The sequence below is a fragment of the Agelaius phoeniceus genome, chromosome 1 (assembly GCF_051311805.1).
Source record: "Agelaius phoeniceus isolate bAgePho1 chromosome 1, bAgePho1.hap1, whole genome shotgun sequence".
NCBI lineage: Eukaryota > Metazoa > Chordata > Aves > Passeriformes > Icteridae > Agelaius > Agelaius phoeniceus.
In genome coordinates this window covers 119,436,261-119,461,057 of record NC_135265.1, presented here as the reverse complement: position 1 = coordinate 119,461,057, position 24,797 = coordinate 119,436,261, and the positions used below count along the sequence as shown (strand labels likewise).

General features: G+C 40.7%; 1 protein-coding gene and 1 long non-coding RNA gene across 2 annotated transcripts; one reads left to right on the top strand and one right to left on the bottom strand.

Moving 5' to 3' along the window:
* Positions 1-4,749: 4,749 nt before the first annotated feature.
* LOC143695234 (uncharacterized) lies at positions 4,750-6,077 on the bottom strand. The gene is made up of 2 exons (XR_013184315.1): positions 5,993-6,077; positions 4,750-5,899 (listed from the first exon to the last, which is right to left on the bottom strand). It is a non-coding gene; the product is annotated as an uncharacterized LOC143695234 (long non-coding RNA).
* A 143-nt stretch (positions 6,078-6,220) lies between these two features.
* VCPIP1 (valosin containing protein interacting protein 1) lies at positions 6,221-22,419 on the top strand. Its single transcript, XM_054642310.2, has 3 exons — positions 6,221-9,204; positions 14,190-14,276; positions 17,207-22,419. The coding sequence occupies exons 1-3, from the start codon at positions 6,516-6,518 to the stop codon at positions 18,076-18,078; spliced, it is 3,648 nt and encodes a 1,215-aa protein (XP_054498285.1). The 5' UTR covers positions 6,221-6,515; the 3' UTR covers positions 18,079-22,419.
* The last annotated feature ends 2,378 nt before the right edge of the window (positions 22,420-24,797 follow it).

Genomic DNA, 24,797 nt, shown 5'->3' with positions numbered 1-24,797 from the left:
TCGGTGAGCTTCTGCTGACACCTACTGCCAGCGCCGAACCAGCACAGCAGCGCCGGGGAAGGCACCGTCCCTACAGCGAGCGGGATTCTTGGCATGGAGCTTTGGCTTCGGACTACCAGTGTTGTATGGGCAGAGGTTAACACCATCCATAGTTTTATGGAAATAAGCTATATAGACCAGAAATGGCAAAGTCCTCAAGAACAATTTGGTGGGATTTCGGTTTTTTGTTTGTTTGCTTTGGGGTTTTTTTTGGGTTTTGGCTTTTGTTTTTGTTTTTTTTTTCTGATAAAATTAGTGAAGGACAAGAATTAATTAAAAGTCACTTCTTGCATTTTCCATTATAGAACCCAATGAGTTTATAACGGGAAAATACTTCTCAAAGACAAAAAAAAAAAAATTTTTTTTTTTACTTTCTTTTTCTTAAATAGATGGTACATCTTCATTGTTACTGTCAGTGGTTTTACATCAGATGGAAGAAAAATCTGCTCGTCAAAGAAATTCCTGCCCAATAGTAGGCACCTGTCTCTTTGGTTTTACAAACCTCCTTTTCATTTATTTCAATACTTAGAAATCACATCCAAGACAAGGAAGTGTGGTAGAGGATGCCACTTACTGGAAGGTTATTAGTGAACTGTAATGAATTAATGAATACAAGAACTGTAGTTTAGACCTTTATAGGTATATAAAGGACCAAGAACCTTCTGAGATATCAGAAAACTAGAAACTATTAGAACATTTGGCTACTGGTGGTAAGGCTGTTTGTGCATGTTGGAAGGTGGGGTATTATGCTCAGCTCAGTTGCCAAAGAACAGGGCAGAAAATCAGTTGGAAGGGTTCATCTGATTTCAATTTGAAGTATTATAATATCTAGTTTAAGAACCCTCAGGAGAAAATTTGATAGAGTGGATTTGTTTTTCTTTTCTTTTCAGCTTGTTTATCCACTCCCACCATTTTGCCATTTTGTATTTGTGTGTCAGGTTCTCTCTTCTGTCTTCAACTCTGAAAAACACAGGCTCTCAACCTGTTAAATACTTCCAAACTTGAAGCATAATCACAAGCCAGGCATCACTGCTATGTGCTCTCTGTAAGAAGCATTTGATGTCTTTGTCCCCCATTTATATCCTTGACTTGAAAATTCTTCTGTACTGAAAATGCTGTTCATGTAAACTGAGTATTTGCAGAGAGAATCTCACTTAGAACCACACAGTTAATTGGGACACCTAAATACATGGGATTGTTATACAGATTTAAGTAAACCTTTAACAGCTGATGAGATCAGTGAGTGCATACACTGTGAACATACAAATCAATAGGGCAGTGAGTGTGTTAGGTGCTCAACCTATTTTATTTTGAGGCATTTATCTTTTAGTGTAATGGGATTGCACCATTCGTTCAATTTGTATTTGACAGAGCACTATGGAAAGCTGATAAACATTCACAGTAATTGCCATTGAGGCTTCCATATAATCAGGTTACACATCTAAGCTAATAACACTTACATTCTCCATTTTTATAATGGTCTACTGCCCTAAAGATTGACTTTCAATTGACAATTCCTGAACACTGACAGTCCTGATGAATCCATTTTGTTTGCCAGTTGTGCTGACATCAATTCACAAAGCAATATTCAGAGTAAAAAAATGTGGGGCCTTAATTTTGCAGAGGAGCTTGCATGCGAAATCAATTTGAAATGTTTTCAAGATAGGCCTCAGAACTGGATTTTGAGCCAAGAAATAAAAGGGAAGCATAGGTAAACAAACCCAAACCAGTGTTGAGCAGCTTGTCTTGGATGCTGAGTTTGACCCAGCATGAGAGTCAGCTGTAGAGCTGTCCTCACTGGACTAGGCTGTACCTGAGCCATCATTGGGAACATTCATTTTGCTGCAGCAAAGCCTTTGAGCAGGTTATTTGAATGGTTGTAATTAGTACTGGAAGCTCTGCCCAGTATTTCACTTTAATATTGTTTTCCTAACGCATTCATGTTTTGCTAACACACATTCCACACTTTGGGCAGCCCAAATTTGGTCTCGTGGAGGAATGACATCAGTGTTAACAGAGAACATCTAATAGTGGTGTGAGTTGCTGAACCCGGTGCAATGGCAGCAGTTCAAGCTCTGACTCTGTGAAAGCACTGAAGGAAAACATTTTTTAATTCTGGAGGTCACTGGAAGGCAGTAGAAGAGGGATATGGAAGTTATTCAGTTGGATGTATCCAGGACACGAGTTACCAGCCCAGGTCCCCAGGACCAGTCAAGTGCTGTTTTCTGACTGCCATTGACTAACTATTAATTAACCCAAAGGTTCATGAAAGCCAAAGCTGCTCAGTGGTCATTCCTGTCCTTCCAGAACACTGCTGGGCTGCACGCTGCCTCTGAGGACCAGGAGGTGAGGAGGCCTGTGACCAACACCCCTCTGGAATTCTGCAGGTAGCATAGTGATGAGTGCTTGGGCTTTTAACAATGCCTGCTTGGGTGATGGGCAAAATAAGATACAGAGTTCAGCAGCAGTCACTGCCAAATTGGCTAAACAGGAGCAAGAAGTAAAGAGCCCACACAACACTCAAAGCTGCTCTGTGCACTGGAGCACATGCTGTTGTTCTCTCCTTGTAGCTGGTACTACTAATAGTACTTATGATATCATAAGTACTATCCAGTTGTGGATCTAGACATGCTTTTTGGATGCTAAGTTATCACATCTAAATTAAAAAATGTTGCAGTCATTGTGGGGTGTGATGATATTGCCATCTTCCCTCTAGCTCACACTTGTTTTCTCTCTCCTTCTTTCTTGAGTGTACATGTAGAGAGCTTTCAGAGCCAGGTTAAGCTAAACTGCTAGTCTTGCAGGCTAGGCAGAATCAGCTCTGCAAAGGTTTCAATGAAGAAAACACCAGATTTTAGCTATCCTTTCTGAAGAGCATGTTGAGGTGTAGCTGAAGGCTGGTAATAACATTCACTTCTTGGCAACACAGACCATCTTCCAGTTTATCATGATCTGTTCTTTGGCATGCTGCACAAGCCTTTTGTTTCTGTTTAGCTGGAAACTTCTGTCATTGCTCTTCCGAAGAAACAAGTGCCTCTGAAAAATAATTGCTTTGACCTGGGAATGACCCATTTCCTGAGGGTAAATGACAAAGAAGAGACAGAATAGCACTGGGTGAAGATCAGACTGAAATTTTTACATCTTCCATCCTGGGCCTGAAATGAATGCCTGGTACTTGGACATTCAGTGCTTGGTTCTCATCAAGGAAGTGGCACAAGTTCAGGTATGCCCTGTTGCTGACAATTAATCACTCTTCTGACCCATTACAAATAGACTTAACTTTGTAATCAGTGTGATCTTCAATCCTCCTTTCTTGACTGTGATGTTGTTGTTTGCCTGTGAAAATAGTATGGCTCTTGCCATGATTTCTAGTAGGACTCATTGCTACACTCTGCAGGGTACTTAATAACCAGGCAGACACTGTATTTCCTGAATTTTCCTTTAAGACTGCTTAAAGATTTAGTTACTTCTGTAATCTGTATTCAGTGTTACAACACAGAACTTCCTTATCCTGTTTGCCAGATACAGTGTATAAAGCTTGTAAATAAAGATGCATTTAATTTCCATAAATTATTAGTTTGCCAGAGAATTGTGATTTTTATCAAAGATTCTGTAATGAAAGTTTATTGTTGCAGAAATTGCTTGGGCAATCAATCATGATCATAAGTCTGCATATAGCTGGAAAACTTATAAATGTCATTCATCAAAAACATCCATGTTAATTAGGGTCAAGCCACCATAAAAGAGAGATTCCTCTACTGAATATAATTTATCAGTGAAATTAATGTAAGGAATAGAAAGGAGAAATGATTTTGACTTTACAGTCAGAGTGCTTTCATAAAAACATCTGGTTGGGGAAGTAAACAAAACATCATAAGTTCCATTGGCTTTGACAGTACAAGTGAATTATTTCATCAGAGTGCTCTCTATTACTGACTACAAAGTACTATTAAATGGTAACAGAAGTGTTTATTTCCCATATGTGAAAAATTGGATTGCTCCAGAGGCCAGCGGAAAATTCTTTTGACATTTCTTCAAAATGCAGGCCGGGTTAGCACAGGATTGTCACCGGCCGATGCCCTGAATGGTGCCCATTCTCAGCCACTGCCACACTGTTTCACAGAGGACAGAGCCTTCCCTATTTGCATTTTTACTGTGTTCCTGCTACTCATGAAGGGGAGACTAAGGAATGAATGGGCACAGACTGCTGATTTATCCCCAAGTACAAGGCATATTGGCAGGATTGTGGAGCTGGTGATGCTGCTATCTTACTGTCATACACATTAAAAATATTAGTAGCAGGCAAGAATGAAAATCTGCCTCATAAATTTAATCTCTTCTTCTTTGAATCTGTCCCATATTTTAAAAGATCAGATTAAAAATTACACTGTGGAATGCATACACTTACACACACATACACACATCTTTTCTGTGCTTGACAAATTACTGAAACTGAAAGGGAATGAGCATGCACAGCTCAGCTGCTGTCACTGGAAGGTGGCAGTGCTCAGTCTGTCACAGGGCCAGGCCCGGAGCCATTTTTTTCCTTAAGCCTGTGATAAAGCACAGAAACAGATTTTTTTCTGTATATATTAATCATCTGAATCTTTGTAATTTAAATGTCAGATGCATAAATTATTTTTCATGGATTAATAAAAATGAAAATTTTCAATCCCTTTGGATTGGAAAGTACAAGCACAATACTATCTCTCTGATACAACCTCTGATTTATTTTCTAATTTTAGATCATTTGAATGACTGTAGAATAGGTGAGGCCTTGGGATGCAAATTCCCGGTGTTTGTTTGGTAGAACAAGGGTGATGGAGGAGGGAGAAAGTGGTGGTTTTTTTTTTTTTTTTTTTGCCCTTGTGAACAGGAATAGGTCGCCGGTACTTGGAAACACCCTGTGAGGTTTCACCTTGTCCTCCGACATTCAGCTTTTGTTTTCTTTAATTTAAGGATAAATCTTTATCTGGAATAGCCTTCAGAGAGCTTAACTCCTCTGTTTGCTGATAGTATCCCTCCTTGAGTTCTCCACATGAATACGCTGCCAGCCCTGCAATTAGGTTGGAAGTTGTGAACATTATTCCATTTCATTTTGGCAAAAGTATCGTTTCAGACGGCCACTGGAGATAACGTAAGCGCCAGCTCCGTTCCCTCATTATCTCCTTACGTAGCACCAGCTGGAGGGATCATTCGCGTTAACAGCTTGCTCTCGCGTCCCCGTGAACCTTGTTTTGTCGCTATCAGCAGCCGGCAGCCGGGGAACACCTCCGCTCAGATAGCTCACCCCCCGGACCAGCAGCCCGGCGCGGCTTCTCGGGAATCGAAACCCCGGCGAGGGAGTGCTGAGCTCCAGGCTCCCCGAGGAGCTCCGAGGGCAGGCACAGCGGGGCCCGCGCCTCCCGGCCTGCCTGCCGAGGCTCTCGGGCGGCGGCTGGGTCAGAGCCCGTGTGCCCGCGGCTGCGGGCAGTGCTGCCTGGCAGGGCACTGTGCCCGGCAGGACACTCTGCCTGGCAGGACACTCTGCCTGCCGTGCTTTTGGAAACCTCCGTGCTCGGGGAGCCCCCGGGGGCCCTCAGATTCCCCTTCAGCGGCACTGCTGAGGGGAAGGCTGGGGCCGGCCCCCGCCCTGTCCCTTCCTGTCAGTCCCTTGCCGGCTGCAGCCTGTCGGAGCTGAGCAGCCTCCCGCCCCCCGAGCCTGTCCAGGGGCGCAGGTGACACGGGAGGGAGCCTCGCCCGGTGCTCCTGCGGGGCGTGAGGCGGCAGAGGAGGGATGTACACACGGGGTGTCACCTCGGAGCCACCCCCGAGGGGGGTAGAGGAAGCATATACGTAGAGTGTCGCCTCAAACCAGCACCTGAGGGGCACAGAGGAAGAATATACACGTGAGGTGTCACATCAGACCAACATCCGAGCGAGACAGAGCAGGAATGTACATTTGGGGTGTTACCTCACACCCTACTGCCACCCCCAGCACTCCCGCAGGAAGCGCAACAAGCGCCGCCGAGTGCCCTGCCCGTCCCTCCCGGCCCATTCGCCCGCGGACTACACTTCCCAGCAACCCCGTCGGGGCTTGCCCCTCCCCCGCCCTCCCACTCTCCGCCGCATGGCATCACGGACTCTGTAGTCTCCTCATAGCACGTAGATCCCTTCCCCACATCGGGCCTTGGCGGCGAACGAAACTATCGCTCCCATCCGCCCCTGCAGCGCCGCGCGTGCGCCGCCGGCGTGGAAGTGCGCGAGGCCGCGGCGCTGCGGGCACTGAGGCGGCCGAGGGGCGGTGAGAGCGGCGGCGGCTTCCGCGTCGGGCTGGGGGCGACGGGCGGCGCTCGGTACCGCACGGGCAGCACCGGCAGCACCGGCACCGGCGGCGTCTGAGAGGCGGCGGTCGTTGTCCGGCGCGCAGGGAATGCGCCTGTGAGGGCGGCGGAGGAGCGGGTGCGGGTGAAGCCCGGGCGGAGAGGAGCGGAGCGATGTCCCAGCCCCAGCAGCCGCCGCCGCCGTCCCCTCAGCAGCAGCCGCAGCCGCCGCCTCCGTCCGCCTCCAAGAAGCGAGACCGGCGCATCTTCTCGGGCACCTGCCCCGATCCCAAATGCCAGGCGCGGCTGTTCTTCCCGGCGCACGGGCCGCAGGGCAGCGGCAGCATCGAGTGCACGGACTGCGGGCGGCGCCACGAGCAGCGGCAGCTGCTGGCCGTGGAGGAGGTGACGGACCCCGACCTGGTGCTGCACAACCTGCTGCGGAACGCGCTGCTGGGCGTCAGCGGCGCCGGCCCGCCCCGCAGGAACACCGAGCTCGTCAAAGTCCATGGCCTCTCCAACTACCACTGCAAGCTCCTGGCCCCCATCCTGGCCCGCTATGGGATGGACAAGCAGACTGGCAAAGCCAAGCTCCTCACGGAGATGAACCAGGGAGACATCTTTGACTGCTCCCTCCTGGGCGACCGCGCCTTCCTCATCGAGCCAGAGCACGTCGAAACCATGGGTTACGGGAAGGATCGCTCCGGCAGCCTCATCTACCTGCACGACACCCTGGAGGACATCAAGAAGGCCAACAACAGTCAAGAGTGCCTCATTCCTGTCCACGTGGATGGAGATGGCCACTGCCTTGTCCATGCAGTCTCACGAGCGCTTGTTGGCAGGGAGCTGTTCTGGCATGCTCTCCGAGAGAATCTAAAGAAGCATTTTGAGGAGAATCTGAGCCACTACAAGGCACTTTTCCATGACTTTATTGATGCTGCAGAGTGGGAGGATATTATCAATGAATGTGACCCTTTGTTTGTTCCTCCAGAAGGTGTGCCAATGGGCCTTAGGAATATTCACATCTTTGGTCTGGCCAACGTGCTTCACCGGCCTATCATCCTGTTAGACTCCTTGAGTGGAATGCGAAGCTCTGGAGATTATTCAGCAACATTCCTCCCTGGTCTGATACCTCTGGAAAAATGCATGGGGAAAGATGGCATGTTGAACAAGCCGATCTGTATTGCGTGGAGTAGCTCAGGACGTAACCATTATATTCCTCTGGTTGGAATAAAAGGTGCTGCTTTACCTAAGCTGCCTAGGAAGCTGCTTCCTAAAGCCTGGGGAGTTCCTCAAGACCTCATCAAAAAGTACATCATGTTAGAGGAGGATGGTGGTTGTATTATTGGAGGAGACAGAAGTTTGCAGGATAAGTACTTGATGAGGCTTGTTGCTGCAATGGAGGAGGTTTTCATGAGTAAACACGGTATCCACCCCAGTCTTGTAGCTGATGTGCATCAATATTTCTACAGAAGGACTGGTGTAATAGGGGTCCAGCCTGAAGAGGTCACTGCAGCTGCCAAAAAAGCAGTGATGGACAACCGCCTTCACAGGTGCCTCATCTGTGGGGCTCTTTCAGAGCATCACGTTCCCCCAGAGTGGCTGGCTCCTGGCGGGAAGCTGTATAACCTGGCAAAAAGTACTCACGGCCAGCTAAGGCCTGACAAAAATTACAGTTTTCCCCTGAACAGTTTGGTGTGTTCTTACAACCCTGTGAAGGATGTGCTGGTACCAGACTATGGCCTGAGTAATTTGACTGTCTGTAACTGGTGCCACGGTAACTTAATGCGTCGCGTCAGAGAAGATGGGTCTGTTTTGTATATTGATGGAGACAGAACTAATACTAGGTCTTCAGGTGGCAAGTGTGGCTGTGGATTCAAGCATTACTGGGAAGGTAAAGAATATGACAATCTGCCTGAAGCTTTTCCTATAACTCTAGAGTGGGGTGGAAGAGTGGTGAGAGAGACTGTCTACTGGTTCCAGTATGAAAGTGACACCTCTTTGAACAGCAATGTGTACGATGTCGCCATGAAACTTGTTACCAAGCACTTCCCCGGTGAATTTGGTAGCGAGATTCTGGTGCAGAAAGTTGTCAACACAATACTGCACCAAACTGCCAAAAAGAACCCTGATGATTATACCCCTGTAAATATCGATGGTGCTCACGCCCAAAGAGCTGATGATGTACAGCAAGGACAAGAGTTAGAGTCGCAACTTCCAACCAAAATCATTTTGACTGGACAGAAGACTAAAACTTTGCACAAGGAGGAGTTGAATATGAGCAAGGCTGAAAGAACTATTCAGCAGAACATTGCGGACCAGGCTTCTGTAATGCAGAAACGGAAAAGTGAAAAATTGAAACAAGAGCATAAAGGGCAGCCCAGGACTGCTTCTCCCGGGGCTGTTCGCGAGGGGCCCTCGTCTGCACCCGCTACACCAACCAAAACCCCGTATTCTCCAACATCTGCAAAGGAAAAGAAAATTCGGATAACCACCAACGACGGGAGGCAGTCAATGCTTACCTTGAAGTGCACTACCACCTTCTTGGAGCTCCAGGAAAGCATAGCAAGAGAATTTAATATTCCCCCGTATTTGCAATGTATTCGCTACGGCTTTCCTCCAAAAGAGCTTCTGCCTCCCAAAGAAGGCATGGAAAACGAGCCTGTTCCTTTGCAGCACGGTGACAGGATTGCCATAGAAATTCTGAAGGGCAAGGAGGAAGGCAGGCAGGCTGCCTCAGCTCACTCAGCCCATGCTGTGAAACACGAAGATGTTGCTGTGACCAGTAAGATCTCGTCGAAGGATCTGCAAGAGCAAGTTGACAAGGAGATGTATTCACTCTGTCTTCTGGCAACGCTCATGGGTAAGGATAACTTCGTGCTATTCTTCAAAATTGTGTTTTTAAGTAGAAGATAACATGTTGCCAACTGTAGTTACATACACATTTCCCTTTTTCTTAAATCACGCTTAATCTTATAGCTGAAAAAAAATCCCTTATTCCTTTATTAGAAGAACATTTAATATGCTGTCAGTGACTTTTAGAAATGTATATATGGGGTACATGAGATACTTGTTCTTCTTTTACTACGAAGTCCTCTTTCAAAAATTGCTGTTTAGAGGTGATTGCATTGCCTCTGCTGTCCTGTCTGTTTTTCCTGCCTCTCATTAGGCACACATTGGAAGTGTATGTGTGAAAGCTACAGACTTTTTTTTCCTACATCTCCCTCAGGTTTCAGGAAATAAATTCAGAGCAGGGGTGAGAAGGGGATGCTGAGTGTCTGCTCATTGGAAGTTTGAGGAACAAATTTTCACCTTTGTAGTAGGAGGAAATCCTGACATTTGGCCCCACAGGGAGTTGTCTTGGTTTAAGCATATCAACTTGGCATTTTCTCCTTAAGTAATCTGTTCGTTTTAAATTAAGATCTGGTCCTTTTAAAGATTTAAGAAAAGTACTATTTCAGAATATAAACAGAGGAGAAACTGAAAGAATCTAAACATGGATCTGAATTCCAAAGGTTGGACATAAGGTTGCAAAGCTATACTTATAAATTATCAGTCATGTAAATCTGACTGTGAGTCATTCAAGACAAAAGGACTTTTCTCGGGTGCCTGTGTTTTTTATTTTCCTTTTTGAACTCGGGAGACTTGGATCCCTGTTTGTGTATTTTGTTCATCAGGTTTCACAGTCCTTGCTGCTTTCTGGCAGGAAGTAGAACTGTAATTATCATACATTCAGCTCTATGAACCAGTTGAATAGTCATGTTTACAGTTTTTTTTGTGGGAGCCTTCTCTTTTGCTGGAGGGATTTGGTGTGGCTAAAGCATGTGATGTTTCAGAAACGAAACAATTACGTAATCACAGAGTGCTATGTCAGAAGTTTATCAAGCAGAACTTTGATTCTTTTCCAAGTGTGATTGTTTACTCCTGTGTCTTTTACAAGATAGTGTGCTGAATCACTACTCCCCTCGTCACACTGACATTTACACCCCAGTTCCAAAGTGCAGGAAAAAGTTAGGTTTAAAAGTTGTCTTAACTTTTAGATGAAGCTTGAAAGATGAAGCTTATTTCCTGTCTGCAGGAAATACTGCTGGAAGTCTGGTTACTGACTTCAAATAACTTTGGCATGCTTTAAAAATATCTTGGTGACTTAAGCATTAAGGTGTGTTATTATTTCACAGGTGCTATCCATAAACTGTGAGCTGATCTTGTATGCAAGAAAGGCTTTTTGTCTTTGCCATCACTACTGTTGGATTCTGCTTTAAGAGCATCAGTTAGAGTAGAATTTATCTCACCCTTCTCTGGCTGCATCCATAGTGTATTACTGATAGAAGTAAAAGCAGCAGCAAGTGATAAACCAACCAGTTATAAAACCTTATGCAACTACTGCATAAGATGCTGTTATTATATCATCATTTTTCTCATTGGGTCTTCATTTTCCTTTAAAATACTTGTGAGAGAAATCTAGTCACTAGACTGTTCACAATTGTGATTTTTCAACAGATTAGCAAACTTCTTAAGTCCTTGCACTTCTTAAGGGTGGCAATTCCTCAAGGTGGCATATTCAGCCTTTTTGAGACAAGAAGCCTTAGTTTTTTTCAACAGCATTTCTGTACTGCTAAAACTGCTGTAAAGATCTGAGAGCCAGCTTTGTAACTTGATTCTGCTAAAAACATTCCTATAATACAGTGAGATTAGAATGTGTAGAGGGGAGATGCTGTTGTGATATAGCTCATTGGGCTGGACACACTTTTCTTTTCCCCAGTGCCTGTAGCGGAAGTGTGTCTTCAGACATCCATAATTATTCATTCTGTGTGATTAAAACATTTTCTTTCATACAGAGTCTCCTGTAGAATTAAGAATTTTTCTTATTTCAGCTACTAGAATTTTTCTTTTCTGGTCTCAGTTACTTATTAGAATTTTAGATCATGTTCTTAAGTTTTTCTGTATATAATTTTTAAAAAAGCCCTGGGAAATGAAACGCTGTAATTTCTGGACCAGTTAACATATTATACATGATTTTTTGTAAAGCTTTCTGTTTTTTTTTTTAGCTCAAAATGCAGAATTCTGTAGGGAAATTACTAAAGGAATTGGAATTTTGCATTAACATATTTCAAACATTATATTTTAAACCAGATTTACTTACATCCCTGCAGAAGCACTCTGAGTATGTGCAAGCCAGATATGAATTTATTTTGATTGGTTTGTTTTTCACTGATGAATTCATCCATACACAAGGAATCAAAATAGCCAGATTTAAATTTAATGTATTATGTGATACCAGAATTTTCATGGAATTAAACAGCTTGCTTTGAAGCCAGCTGAACTTCCCTATAACATATGTTTATCAATTGAGTTTTTTATTTGTGTTGCACTTTGTGTGTTCTCTCTGTTCTCTGAAGTGACAGTCCTGGGCTTGCAGCAGCTGCAGGCTAACCTTTATCAGTGAACAAGGCCTATTTGTGAGTAGGACAGTCTTGATTTGTTCCCATACCTTAATGTTCTGGGATTGGGGTCTGGCTGAGGAAGTGTGTGCTGGAGTAGGAACAGTATAATCTCTTTGATAAAGGTAGTATCTTGAGGGAGTTTTTAATCTAACTAAATGCTCATCCAAATTAACTTGTGACCTATAAACATCTTGCTACCATGGCAAACAAATCCAAAACAAATGGTAAAACTCAGCTAGCAACAAAAATGTGCAAACCTCAAATGTAGTTCAGTTGAGTCACACACACGAGTTCCTCTGATCTGGGAAAGTCCAGTTGTAACTCTGGGCTTTTTTTCTTCCAGTGGGAGATGTCTATCAAAACAGTGTCATTAGTTTGTATTTCTTTCAGTGGCTGATGCTTTTGTATTGTGAGCCCTGCTCTCCATGCTTTACTGCATGTAGTACTTGTTAGTATTGCATAAAAGGCTATCTAAACAGTGATGCTTCCCTTGTGCAAGGCTTGAAAAATCATGCCCACAGCAAATAGGGGATCTTTCCTAGGAAAATGTCAGTAATTCTAAGACTGGACTTCTTCTTTAAGTCCAGTGGTTGTCTTGTGTAATGAAAGGGAGTCCTTCAAATAGTAATGGATTGCTCAATGCAGCAGTAAAGGAGTCCTTAGTATGGAGTCCTGCTGGCTGTGGCCTCTTCAGGCTTCCATGGAGTGAGAGCTGTGTTCTGATAGTTCTCAGTAGCTGTTTCCTGATGGTTCTCAGTGCAGTGGTTGTTTTGATTCCTGTGAGCAGTGTTTAAACCATCAGGGAGACTTGGAAGAGGCACAGCAGCGATGCTCTGGAGGCACTGTGTATAGGGAGGTGCATTTCAAATTGCCAGTGAGAGTAAGGACACAGGTGGCAGTGACAGAAGACTTCCTTCAGTAGATCATGGGAAATAAGAAAGAAGAGCAGTTGGTTTATTACTTCAATGTTCGTCTTGGAAGCAAAGGCTCAATTTGTGAGCTTGATGTGCAAATGAATGCAATGAACCTGAGCACATATGGTTTGAAGGAATGTTTTCAAAATTAATCAGATTATATCAGTCTCCTGTCTTTAAAACATCCAAAGTCAGACTGTGGTGAATGTGCACTGTACTTTTGTACAGTGAATGGGGGCTTGAGTGATGCCTGCAGTGGAGAGGTGAGTGACAGTTGTGGGGGAGCAGATGAGCAGGGAGTCCTGTGCCTCCTGTGCTCTTTTATTTTATTTTCCCTATAATAGCAAGCAAAGATATTGGTGGTCATATTTTACAGCCTCACACATTCCAGCTTTCTCTATCCAAGTAGTACAACCAGTTAACTATAGTTGAAGATTTACATTTTGCAATCTTAATAGAAATTTGAGAGATGTTGTTATTGAGATTTCAATCCCTACAGAAGGGGGCAATTTCTGTCTGAAATGTATCGATATGTTCCTTGTATATTTGATAGAAAGTGGGAAAAACAATTTTTTCTGAAAATGTATATGCACAGTAGTTGTTTCTGCATCAGGAGAATAGAATTTATTAGAACTTTCTGTTTGTACTGCTTAGACAGCTACAGCACATGTCACTTCTCTGAAGCAGGTAAGTGGTTAGCATAATAAGGAAAAGGGTATAGGCAAAATGCAGATCTGAAATGATTGAGCAGGTGCTGTTAGGTCACTGATAGTCCATCACTGTAACCCAATTTTTCAGTTTTTTATATTCCTTTCCTTCTGTAGTCTAGGTTGTTGTTTTTTTTTTCTCTCCATGGCATTTAAAGTTGTCACATTTCAATGCCATTTTTGGCGTTGTTGAGAAACGCTGGTTATACAGGACTGCCAGGGCCTCATGGTTGGTATTTTGTTTCTAACTCTCAAGAAAAGCAAGGTACAGACACAGCTTCTATGCAGCTGCCTGGGTGGACGTTTGTGTCTCAGCTGCAGCATTAAGTCTACTGTGTGGCAGCTGTGAAATTGAGCTCTGATTTTTGAGAAGGTGTAGGGATATAGAATTCAAGTTTTAATGAGCAAGGATATATGCTTGAATTTTGGAAGCATGTTAGTAATTTCCTAGTTTAATGTTGAAAGCAGAGGTAGGAGAGGAATTGAGACTCGTGTTTAGGGCTTGGCAAAGAACAGGGAGCTGCACCTTGGATCAAATCAAATTTGGGAACCTTTGTTCTAGAACATGTAGGATATTTGACTGCAGACAGTGGTATGTTTTTCTAAAAGTCTTTCAACATCCCAGGCTCATGTTCTGTGCATTTGCAATAAAAATTCAAATTCTTAATTGCATAGAAGATAGTGAGGACTCCACTTTTGATTTAAGGAGTTACATTTTCAGCCATTGTCTATAATATGAAAATACAACTGTTTAATTTTAATGATTGTGTTTGATTTTTACAGGAGAGGATGTTTGGTCTTACGCAAAGGGGCTTCCTCAGTTGTTTCAGCAGGGTGGAGTCTTCTACAGCATAATGAAGAAAACAACAGGTATTTTTTTTTGTTTTTATTCCTTCCTTCCTCTGTTTCCAAATCCTGAAAACTGTCAATTGGTATTGAGTCACTTGTAAGCATAAATATATATTTTTTTATTCTATTACTATGGTAAATTTTCATTCTTAAATATTGGAGAAGTCCTAATGCTCCCTCAGACAGACTAAGACTAGGGAATCTGCCTAAATCTATTTCACTGAACTTAAACCCTCTTACTTCCTGAAATTTTCACTTCCTGAATTGTACAAACAACTCTTTTTCTTTTTTTCTTAGTAACAATATGACCAAAAAAGAAAAAAAATCAACTGATTTTTTGTTTTCTTAATCTTTTTCTTCTGTAAAGATCAAACAACAAGCAAATCATGACACCTATTCCTTTACTGTAAGATGCTTACTGGATAAGGAGTTTACCTTTCTTGTGCTTCGTAGTAGATATTTTATACAGGGTACTGCAAGTTTTAAATTTAAATGGTTGCTTAAATTTGTTTTTCATATTCCTAAGATTATAGTTCAAAAGCAAAACTATCCATTCCCTTCTTGAATTGCTGAATATTGCATCTTGGGTTCTGTGCAGAATAACCAAGCAAGTAGAGTACATTTGATTTTTAGATGGCTTTAAAAATACTGCCCACAAAAAATATCAACTGTTTCTTTAGAGAAGAAAGTACTAAGGAGTTATTTTCTCCCCAAGTTTATTTTCTTGATGAAATCTTTGCATTCACAGTTTAGCTGTTGTGATTTTAGCTATTACAATGGTCCCTTTGCTGCTTTCTTGCTATTTGATTTTTTTCTTAGGCAGTTTTATCAACCTTAACTTTATCTTACTTATTTCTGGAAAATTTAATTGTGTGATATACTCAATGCTCACTAACTCTCACTGAATTATTAGCCTGATAATAGAGTTAGCATGCTAAGTGTCTTATATGTTTCCTTTTAGTTTTCCTTCTTTTACTATGCTTGTGCAGTAACGAGTGCTGCATTGTTTGTGGAAAGTGAATCAGCTTAAACAGTGCCTGATGGAAAGGGTATTTTTGACCAGTTAATGGCTAGCCAGATTTGAAATCCTGAAATGAATCCAAGGAATTTTAACCCAACTCACAGAAAATATCTAACTTAAAAGCCGTTTTTCCCAGCTTACTGTGTGAGAAATAAGGCTGTAGCAGATAATAGTGTAAGATGCCTGCATACAGAGAAGTGCAATAATTTCAATTACAGACTGTCTTGGTAGGTACAATTCCTATTTCAGCATTTGTACACTTTTACAATTTCAGTATGCAACAATCTGACTTATCTTTCCACTTTAAGAAGCTACTTACCTATTTGTAATCTTTTAGGTAATGTAATAATGTACTTATCATACTGGACCTTGGGAACAAAGCTGTCTGTGAAGTGTAGTTACTGGTAATTAATTGAAACTTGATTTAATAGACCTTGTTTAAGGTCCTACTTTGAGATTTTGGGATTGCAGTTTCAGAGGCAGTTTTGGTCAATCATTGGAATTGTTTCAGTTCTCTGTTTTGCAAATGAAAGTTGAGCTGCTAAATTATGTACTTAAAATATGTTCTTCAGGCAAACTTAGACAGGTAGGTGTTTGAGGTTAAATTCTGTTCTGCATTTTGGCTGTTTGGTTATTGGTTCCCATGGATATGTAAAGAAAGGAGCTACATGTCTGAAGCTGTCAAAATAAAATCTTATTTGTAGGTCCTCTGCAATTGTGCATGTGTGAATCAGAAGCTGTGGAGGATGAGACTAATAAGTAGGTTCATTAGGATGAAAATAGTTTAATAACTTATCATATTATTGAATGACCTTTTCCACTGTTGCCCAGAATACTAATTTTGAAAGCATTGTATTTGGTAATACAGAAATAGAATTTGCTTGTTGTGTTGCTTTGCTTCTGAATAATTTCTGGTGGTTTTCTTCAAGAATTTTGAGAATGAGAGGAAAAATCCCAATAATTTACCTGTTCCTGGCACCTTTTAAACTGTGTTGTTTTCATTGTAGCTCTCCATGCATAGCTGATGGAACTAAAGTGAAGAGAATGGTTGCAGCCAAGTTTTCATCTGCAGATAGCTTTTAACTCACAGAAAGCCACCATCACTGAAGTGATACCTTACTGCTTTTACCACAGCTTGCATGGGACAGAGTTGAAAGAGTTATTTTGTGTTTTATGATGATAAACTGTAAAAACTGAATGTTGTCCATTTTTGGCACAAAGAAACTTCAGAACTTAAAATTATCTAGTGAACTCTCAATTTTAACAGACTGGTCAAGTGGGACAATTAAACAAACAGCAGAGCAATAATATTATGCCTTATGTTTATTTTGTAAAGGTTAATAGTTATAATATCTGGGACTACTAAATACAGTAAGCTTGAAACACTTCTGTTAATCTAGCAACACTTCCTCTCAGAGAACAAGACAAAATAGCAAATTTGAAATTCCTCAGGCTTAGCAGCAGTTAGGCAACCAGAAATCCTGCTACAATTCTAACTAGTATGGAAGTAGTCTCAAACAGTATTTCTCCAGATAGCGTTTTGAAATGTTCTCCTGTCAGTTTTTGGGTTTTGATTGTTGATGGTTTGGTTTTGTGTGATTTTGGGGGTGTGGGTGGGTAGTGATGGGGTTTGGCTTGTTTTACATTACTGCAAGCATAGAACTGCAAGTCGTAGCAGTGTGGTCATTTTATCTTGTAATAGTACAGTATTGTCTCCTCATCAGAGTCATCACAGAAGGCAGCAGCATCTTTGCAGCATGCTGTGGTTATTGTCTGGCATAAAAGCCTATGTTTTTTCTCCCGCAGTAGTAGCTTTCAGTGTTTGATTTTACATACTTGATTCAGTAAATTTAAATAAAGTAATTACTGTGTGTTCAGAGCATGCCTTAAAATATGTTAGCACCTTGAATAATTTTTCCTGTCTTTATAGGTTTGGCTGATGGCAAGCACTGCACTTTTCCACATCTGCCTGGTAAAAACTTTGTGTACAATGCAGCAGAAGACAGACTGGAGCTGTGTGTGGATGCTGCTGGGCACTTCCCGATCGGTCCCGATGTTGAAGAGCTGGTTAAAGAGGCCTTAAGTCAAGTGCGGGCAGAAGCTGCTTCAAGAAGCAGGGAAGCAAGTCCTTCACATGGAATACTGAAGCTGGGTAGTGGTGGAGTAGTGAAAAAGAAATCTGAACAACTACATAACATAACTGCATTTCAAGGAAAGGGTCATTCCCTAGGAACTGCATCTAGTAGTCAACAACACGATCAAAGAGCCAGGGAAACACCACTTTTAAGAAAGCATAGCACAGAAACGGACTTCAGTCCTTCTGCTAAAATTGAGCCTTCTGTATTCACAGCTGCTTCTGGTAACAGTGAGCTTATTCGAATTGCACCGGGAGTTGTGACAATGAGAGACAGCAGGCAGCTTGACCCCACTTTGATTGAGGCACAGAGAAAAAAGTTGCAGGAAATGGTCTCTTCTATTCAGGCTTCAATGGATAGACATTTGCGGGATCAGAATACAGAGCAGTCAGCATCAGTTGATGTATCTCAAAGAAAAGTAGAGGCAGTGAGTTCAACTGCTAAAACTGGGAGCTTTCAGGCTGCCTTACCCGAATCATTCTCTGCACCAAGTGGTACTGAACACTTGAATACTGAATCAACTGATGGTAACATGGTGAATTCTGTGGGAACAGCATTCCCTGCAAGGTCTAAAGCACAAAAGGGAAATTCTGTTGAGGAGCTTGAGGAGATGGATAGTCAAGATGCAGGAATCACTAATGCAACTGAGCCAATGGATCACTCTTGATAGGTTAAAATCTAATAAGGGTAGAAGAAATTACTGTTCAAATGTAATGTTTATTGGCTGGGCCACACAAAGTGATTAGTTATTAAATCTTGTATGTATGTCAAAGATTATATCATCTTATTCAGTGCATGATAAGCATGTGATTGGCAATAGCTTTCAATATTACCATACTGCTGCCCAGGCTGGCTCTGTTACCTGTAAATTAGTTATTAGGAAATGCACTGAGATGAATATCTGCTGTACACGTGGGTTCTTGAAAATTCTTTGTAACTTTTAATTTCTTAGAAGTCTTAAAATTTAAGCCCATCCAAGGTTCTTACCATTCTAGCTTAAGGTTACTGGAAGGGCTAGAACAGGCAAAACTAGAAACATGGCAAAGTTAATTCTGTCCCAGATACTTAATTCCAATAAAAAAATACCCTATTGTCATACATTAGACATACATTTCAAAAAGTAACTGAAACTAAATTTCTGCTCAATTTGATAATGCAGCATATACAGTACTTTTAATTACACTTTGCTGGCACTTCTCCAATTTAATAACTTTTTCATTCATACCCTCCTCTCAGAAATCTTGGAATAGGTATAACTTTAGTAAACTGAGGTCTAAGTTCTCCTATTGTCAGATGGAAAGCAAGTTCTAAAAAAGGCCACGTAGCAAATGATGAAGTACATTGAATGTGGTGTGGTTATGCATGGCTGTCTGAGCCAACACAACCATTTTGGTGCTCTCTTGGTAGCATTTCCTCCCAAATACCAAACTTGTCAGGTGGTTGTGCAACTTTTGAGACAATTACGGGAGAGAAGTTGGCAATTTCAAGTAAGAGCAGATGTTCAGTGGCAAATCCATTTCTTTTAGAAGACTTAGATTGTTAGCATTGGTTAGAAATAGCAAAAATGAAATAACAGCAGTCCTCTTAAGAGCAAATTAACAATTTATTGGAAGGAAATGACTCTCTAACACGCATTATCCTAAAGTGTTTGGTGATAATTGAGCTTTTAGAAGCTCGCTGTTTACTCTGTGGGAGCAAGGGATACAAGCTGTTTCAGTGTCTATAAAGACTACCCACCTCTCTCAACCTCACTTCAGTTTGTGATGCAGATTTCCCTGCATCAGTGATAATAGAGCTGGTATCCACTTAAGCAGTGTGTTCATCAGACCTGTAGTGCTAGTTTTTAAGAAGCAGCCATTGTGCTTGCTCCCTAAGGATGGAATGTGTTTCTGATACTGCACTTTGCTTCCTATCTTCATAGTCATTTAAATGCACTATTGTTGCTTCTTCTCATGGTAAAATAACATTGAATGGATGAAAAGATGTTAATACAGCTTCAAAGGAATTAAGAGCATTTAAATACTGAAGTCTGTGTTTGTGCACATGTAGGTTTTTACCAGTTCACAAATGTGGTTTGTGTTGTATATGTTTGTATTCAGGAAAGTCTCCTCACTTTTTACATTTCTAATCACTTAAACAGTTCTAAGCATTAGTATGAGAAAATGTCCCATGGGGAAGGATTTATTTTTGTATGTAGAACTGAAATGAAGCAAGTCACTTAAAGAATAGCCCTTCTCTTTTGTCAAAGTAAATTAAAATTACTCTGTTGGTTAACTTTTTATGTAGATAGTACAAATATTTTATGATTTCATACACTACTTAGAGGTAAAATATAAACACCACATTTTCACAAATGAAAAATGTTAAGATCTCAAATTGCTATCCGGTAAGTTAGCAATTTGGAAACTTGGAATGTATGAAGTAATTGGCTTGCCAGAACTGACCTTGCTGATGCACTGATTAACTGGCAGGGCTTATTCAATGAGAAACAGGATGCACATGCAGCACCTGGAAGCCTGCCATGACTTCTGAAAACATTTAGTCTCCCATGAATCAGTCTAGCTTGCTGAAGGCTACATCTATATAGAAAATGTTGAGTAGAGGCTTGTGCTTTGTCACAGTGTTGAAAAAGTATAGCAGTGACTTGTTCTGGGAAAGAATGTCAGTTGGGAGAGGCTGGGGGGGAGGAATCTCCTGAATCTCTTGCATTTTAGACCAGGTAGCCAATGCTTTGATAGTTATAACCTTTTCTTTAGGGGAAAAAGTCTTCCTTGGCTGGAAAAATAATGAGTGAGCAGCGTATATGACAGAATTTCAAGTTTGAAATAAATTGAAATATTTATTGCCCATCATTCTTATTTCAAGGAAAAATGCTTACTTCTTTCATGCCTTTCTGGTAAGACTGCAGAACTTTGTGTGCCTTTTACAGTGTAAAGAGGAAGGCTTGGTTTAGTTTTGACACACTTCCCATTTCAGCAGTAATTTGACATTTTCCTTCTTATTAAATAGGCATAGAAACAGATAATAGCTCTGTTTGACTCACCATTAGTGTCATCTCGGGCCCACTCAAGTCGTGTAGACCAGAACCCTCCAGTTCCTAAAAGAAGATGGTCTCACAGGACTGGTAAAATGTCAATCACAAGATCTGCTGGTGTGAATTCTGGAAGGCAGGATTGTGCATATTTCTTTGCAGTGTTCTTATCTCACATAGCTTTTTCATGCATTTAATATCAGTGGTTTTGAGAAAGATAGATAGCTCTTGGTACTCTCAAGTGAAGCTAAACTTCATCTATGTGCCAGTGAGATGTGAATGTGCAGGAGAAGTGAAATAAAGAACACTGAAGTGTAAGTTGGAACAGATGTTTCATTTGGTTACTGGCAGTGGGTGCAAATATAAGTGGAGACAAATCTGTGTGCCTGTCCAAGGAGCACCAGTGTGCTTGTTAGAATTCCCTGTTAGAGTCAGGAAAATGCTGCTGGGGTACAAGGGCAGGGAAGACTTGGCTCATTGTGGATGAGAAGATGTGTCAGTAGAACTTCTCAAATGTCAAGAATGGTGCCTTTTTCTTGAAAAGTAAAGGCAACCAACCCAAATTCTTGCTACCAAATTGCCTGTGGAAAGAGGTTGTGGTTTTGAGTACCCACCTTGATTACCTTCTTGTCTGAAGGCCAAGGATCTTCTACGCTGTGTCTCATGGCAAAGAAGACACATCATTAGAAAATCCTAAATGCTACTATGGCTTAGTATGTATAACCCAAAGAAAAAATGATTGCTAAAAATACAGGTCTAGTACAAAAATAAAAAAGGCAATGAACTAGATTGCTGACGAGCATATGGGAAACCTCGGGAGAACAGATCAGTTTTCCAAGACTTTTACTACTTCAAATGGCTGGCTGCTTAGTTGACTTTTTGATAGTGCTGTTTCTGTCTGAATTGTTTGCATTTCAGCAAGGGAAAATAAATAGCAGATTTTCAAATGAAATCAAAGAAATATATTTGGGATGTCTTCCCTGTTGTAGTCACAAAACAGCTGTGTGCATTGTTGGCTTTGTGAATTCCATGTAGTTTACTAGTCTTGTGCTGGCTGCAAAATACAAGCTAGATGTTGCCTCTGCCAGAGTGCTTTAGCAGTGTCACAGAGGCACAGTGCCACAGGGCTGTGTGCTAACAACCCTGCAGGGCCAAAATACTTGATTTACACTCTTTGATAAAGTAGAATCTGTTGTCATTGTCACAGGGTTAGTGGAGTTGTTGCTACTTTTTCAATGCGCTGAAAATGCCAGGTAACAAAATTCTTGGTATGTTTACAGTTGGGAGAGTGATGCTCGATCTGAGTTGTATGGAAAATGAATGATTTAAGAAGATGCCACTGTTATCTCTACATTTGTTTGGCTCCTATTTTTAAATATCAGAATCTACATGCTTTTGTAAAATAATAATAATATGAATATGAAGTTAATCCTTTTGTTAAAAAAAGCCACAACAGAGAGTGGTTTCTTTGTTTTGCTTGTGGATATCAGTTTAGCTTCATGAAGAAGTTGCTTAAGATCTTTAGAATGCAGGATTCCCTCTGAGCCCTTATGCCTGTGGTTGAGCAATAAAAGGTTGAAACAAGAGTGGTATTTTCAGAGTTATTTTACATTTGATGAGGATTATTGCCAAGAAATGAAAGAGTGCACTTTTAGGAGGGAATGCTATTTAAAATGTATAAATAGGAATTAAAATAGTGTATATATTTAGAGAAAAATCTTTTTAAAAAGTAAGTGCTTTACATGTTGAATTAAAAATAAATTAGCATAGAAACTATACCATCTCACAGTACTGGCTGTTATCCAGCAAGGTTTGGTTTGTTCTATTTGTGATTGCTGTACTAATTATATTTGATTTTTTTATCAGTAATGTAACAATAGTGTATTATAACAGTATATAGTGTACTATACTACACTTCACTGTACAGTATTTGGAATTTTCTTTGATTGCTATATTAAAACTATAAGTTGAAACATCTGCTTTGGTTTTATAATGTGTATTTTTATCTAGCCTTTCACACATTAGCTTGTTTCATTAATGCTGATTTGCCTACAAAATGAGTCAGCTGAAAATGTATTAATTTCTGCATTTTGCATATAAACTGCATTTTACTTCCATACGTGAATACTAGTACAGAGGTTGAAAAACTGATACAATTCTTAGAAAAGTAAAACCTGATGTTACCCATTTTCCTTTAGTAATGGTTCTTTTTCAAAATAATTTTTTGAGAGAAGCTCTTTAAGAAAAAACTTGGGTTTTTTGACCTCATGCCTAATCTAAGTATTTCATTGAACACATAGGACCTTTGAATTTGAGAGGTTTCTAAACCACATATTTTTTATATATCTGAGACCAAAATTCAAGACCTGAATCTTTTTTTTTCAAAGTTGTCATGAAGAAGATGTAGAAAAATGCTGACCAAGTCAGCATTTAAGATACCTTGCAATCTGTGATTTGAAACGTTGGTCAAAGTGTATTTCAAAGCAAAATTTTAATGTGTGCATGTAATATTCAAGTATGAATAAGTACAATTTGGAAGAAATACGCTTTTGAAAATTTGGCAATACTCAAAAATGAACATATTGACAACTATCTAAATTATCTCTATGCTTTTCCCACCAGCTACATGTGGTACTTTGTTTCACAAATTGGCTTTAATCAAGACTTCTGAGCCTAGAAACAAGCCATAAAACCCATCTGCAAAACTTTTGTGTTACTTCTTCCTGTATTTACTGAAAGGCCTTAATTCCAAGTGTGCTAGCATTAAAGCCGTCTTTAAAATGATGGGTGTAAATACACTGTTAATTTTGATTGCATGTCATGTCATGAAGAATTGAAAATTATCCTTCAGAAGATTTGTATTTCAAAAGCTTAAATGATTAATGCTAAGCTAGAAATTTGCTCATCTTTATTAATACAGTACTTATCATTTTAGCCAAAACCAGTACTGAATGTATGAAGCAACAAAGTTAAGTGTGGTTTCAAAGTGTTTTCATTTTACTTCTGCATTTAATTGTACAGTCTTAATATCTGTCTAAATTTTTATTTTGGATTGGAGTTGTTTGGTTTGGGTTATTTGTTGGTTGGTTGGTCTGTCTCATTTTTTTCTTATGCATGTCCACAGCAAATCTGTTGTAACATCACTGTAAAACCCCATCTTCCTGTCACCATAAAACTCCTCAAAATACAACCTTATCCCTAGGGCCAGGGTGAGAGTGAACCTTGGATATTCATCAGCATGTGTAGCAAGTTATGGACGGTGCTTTTGGTATTACAAAGTCAATTCAAACACCTTATACTGTCTGCAGAAGGTAATTGAAATCATGTTGCTTTGCTTGATGTAGAGGCTTTGATATATGTTGGCTTCTACTGGTTTGTGTAGTTTTGAGTATCTATTACTCAGAAATAGATGAAGAAAAGTAGGTGTTTAGATTCACAGTAGACTTGATGGCCAAGTTGACATTGCAGAAACCCTGTTGCTGCAGCTGGTTTGAAATGGATTACTTGGATTTGAATTACTTAAATTGATGTATACTGGGTTATTCTGAACATCTGTTAACACAGAGGAATTAGGCTTCAGTGTAAGCATGACCTCTCTTGCAGTAACTTGCAGGCACTTTAAGAGGTTTCAGAAAAGACTGCTATTCTTTGTTCTGTTACTGAAAAACATTGATTATGAGATAGCTGCACAGACTTGTGTTTGGACTTCATCCACCTCTGTTTTTAAAAGACTGCCTAATTTTGTTTTCCGCTGAAAATAATACTTCTAGTGGCTTGCCTTGCTGGTAGCAAATCTAATTTCACTTCTAAAGTGATCCTGTAGGTCTGGACTGGGTCTGTGCTGTTTGGAAACTCGTATTCAATAAATGAAAAATTAAAAGAAAGATGGCAGATGGAAGGAAGTTACTAGAAATTATAAGAAGGTTTAAATGGTACTGTGGTTCTTATTAGCCAACAGTCTGTGGAGTCTGGCTGTATAAAATGCACAGTCACTTCTTACAAACCCACAAGGCATACTTCAAGCAACTTCTTTCAGAATAAGAAAACTTGATTTTATAGGCTACTTTGTCAAGTCAGTGTATAAGATTTTCTTTAAAATTAAGTTTCTTTTAGATTGTCACATCGTTGCGTAAATGTAGAGCAATACTTTCCAGACTCTACCTCCTGATCTTAAATTCTTTCCCACATGCATTTGTGCTGCCTCTGCAAATCCTCAAGAGGTCTTCTGACACTGGGCTGCCTTTCCTGTTTGCTTTTCATCTGTCTCTTGAACTCTTAGTCTATATCCTTTTTACCACGGATATTTTTGCAAGTTTATTGTCCTCTATTTATACTGTGCCTCTTAGAGACAGTAA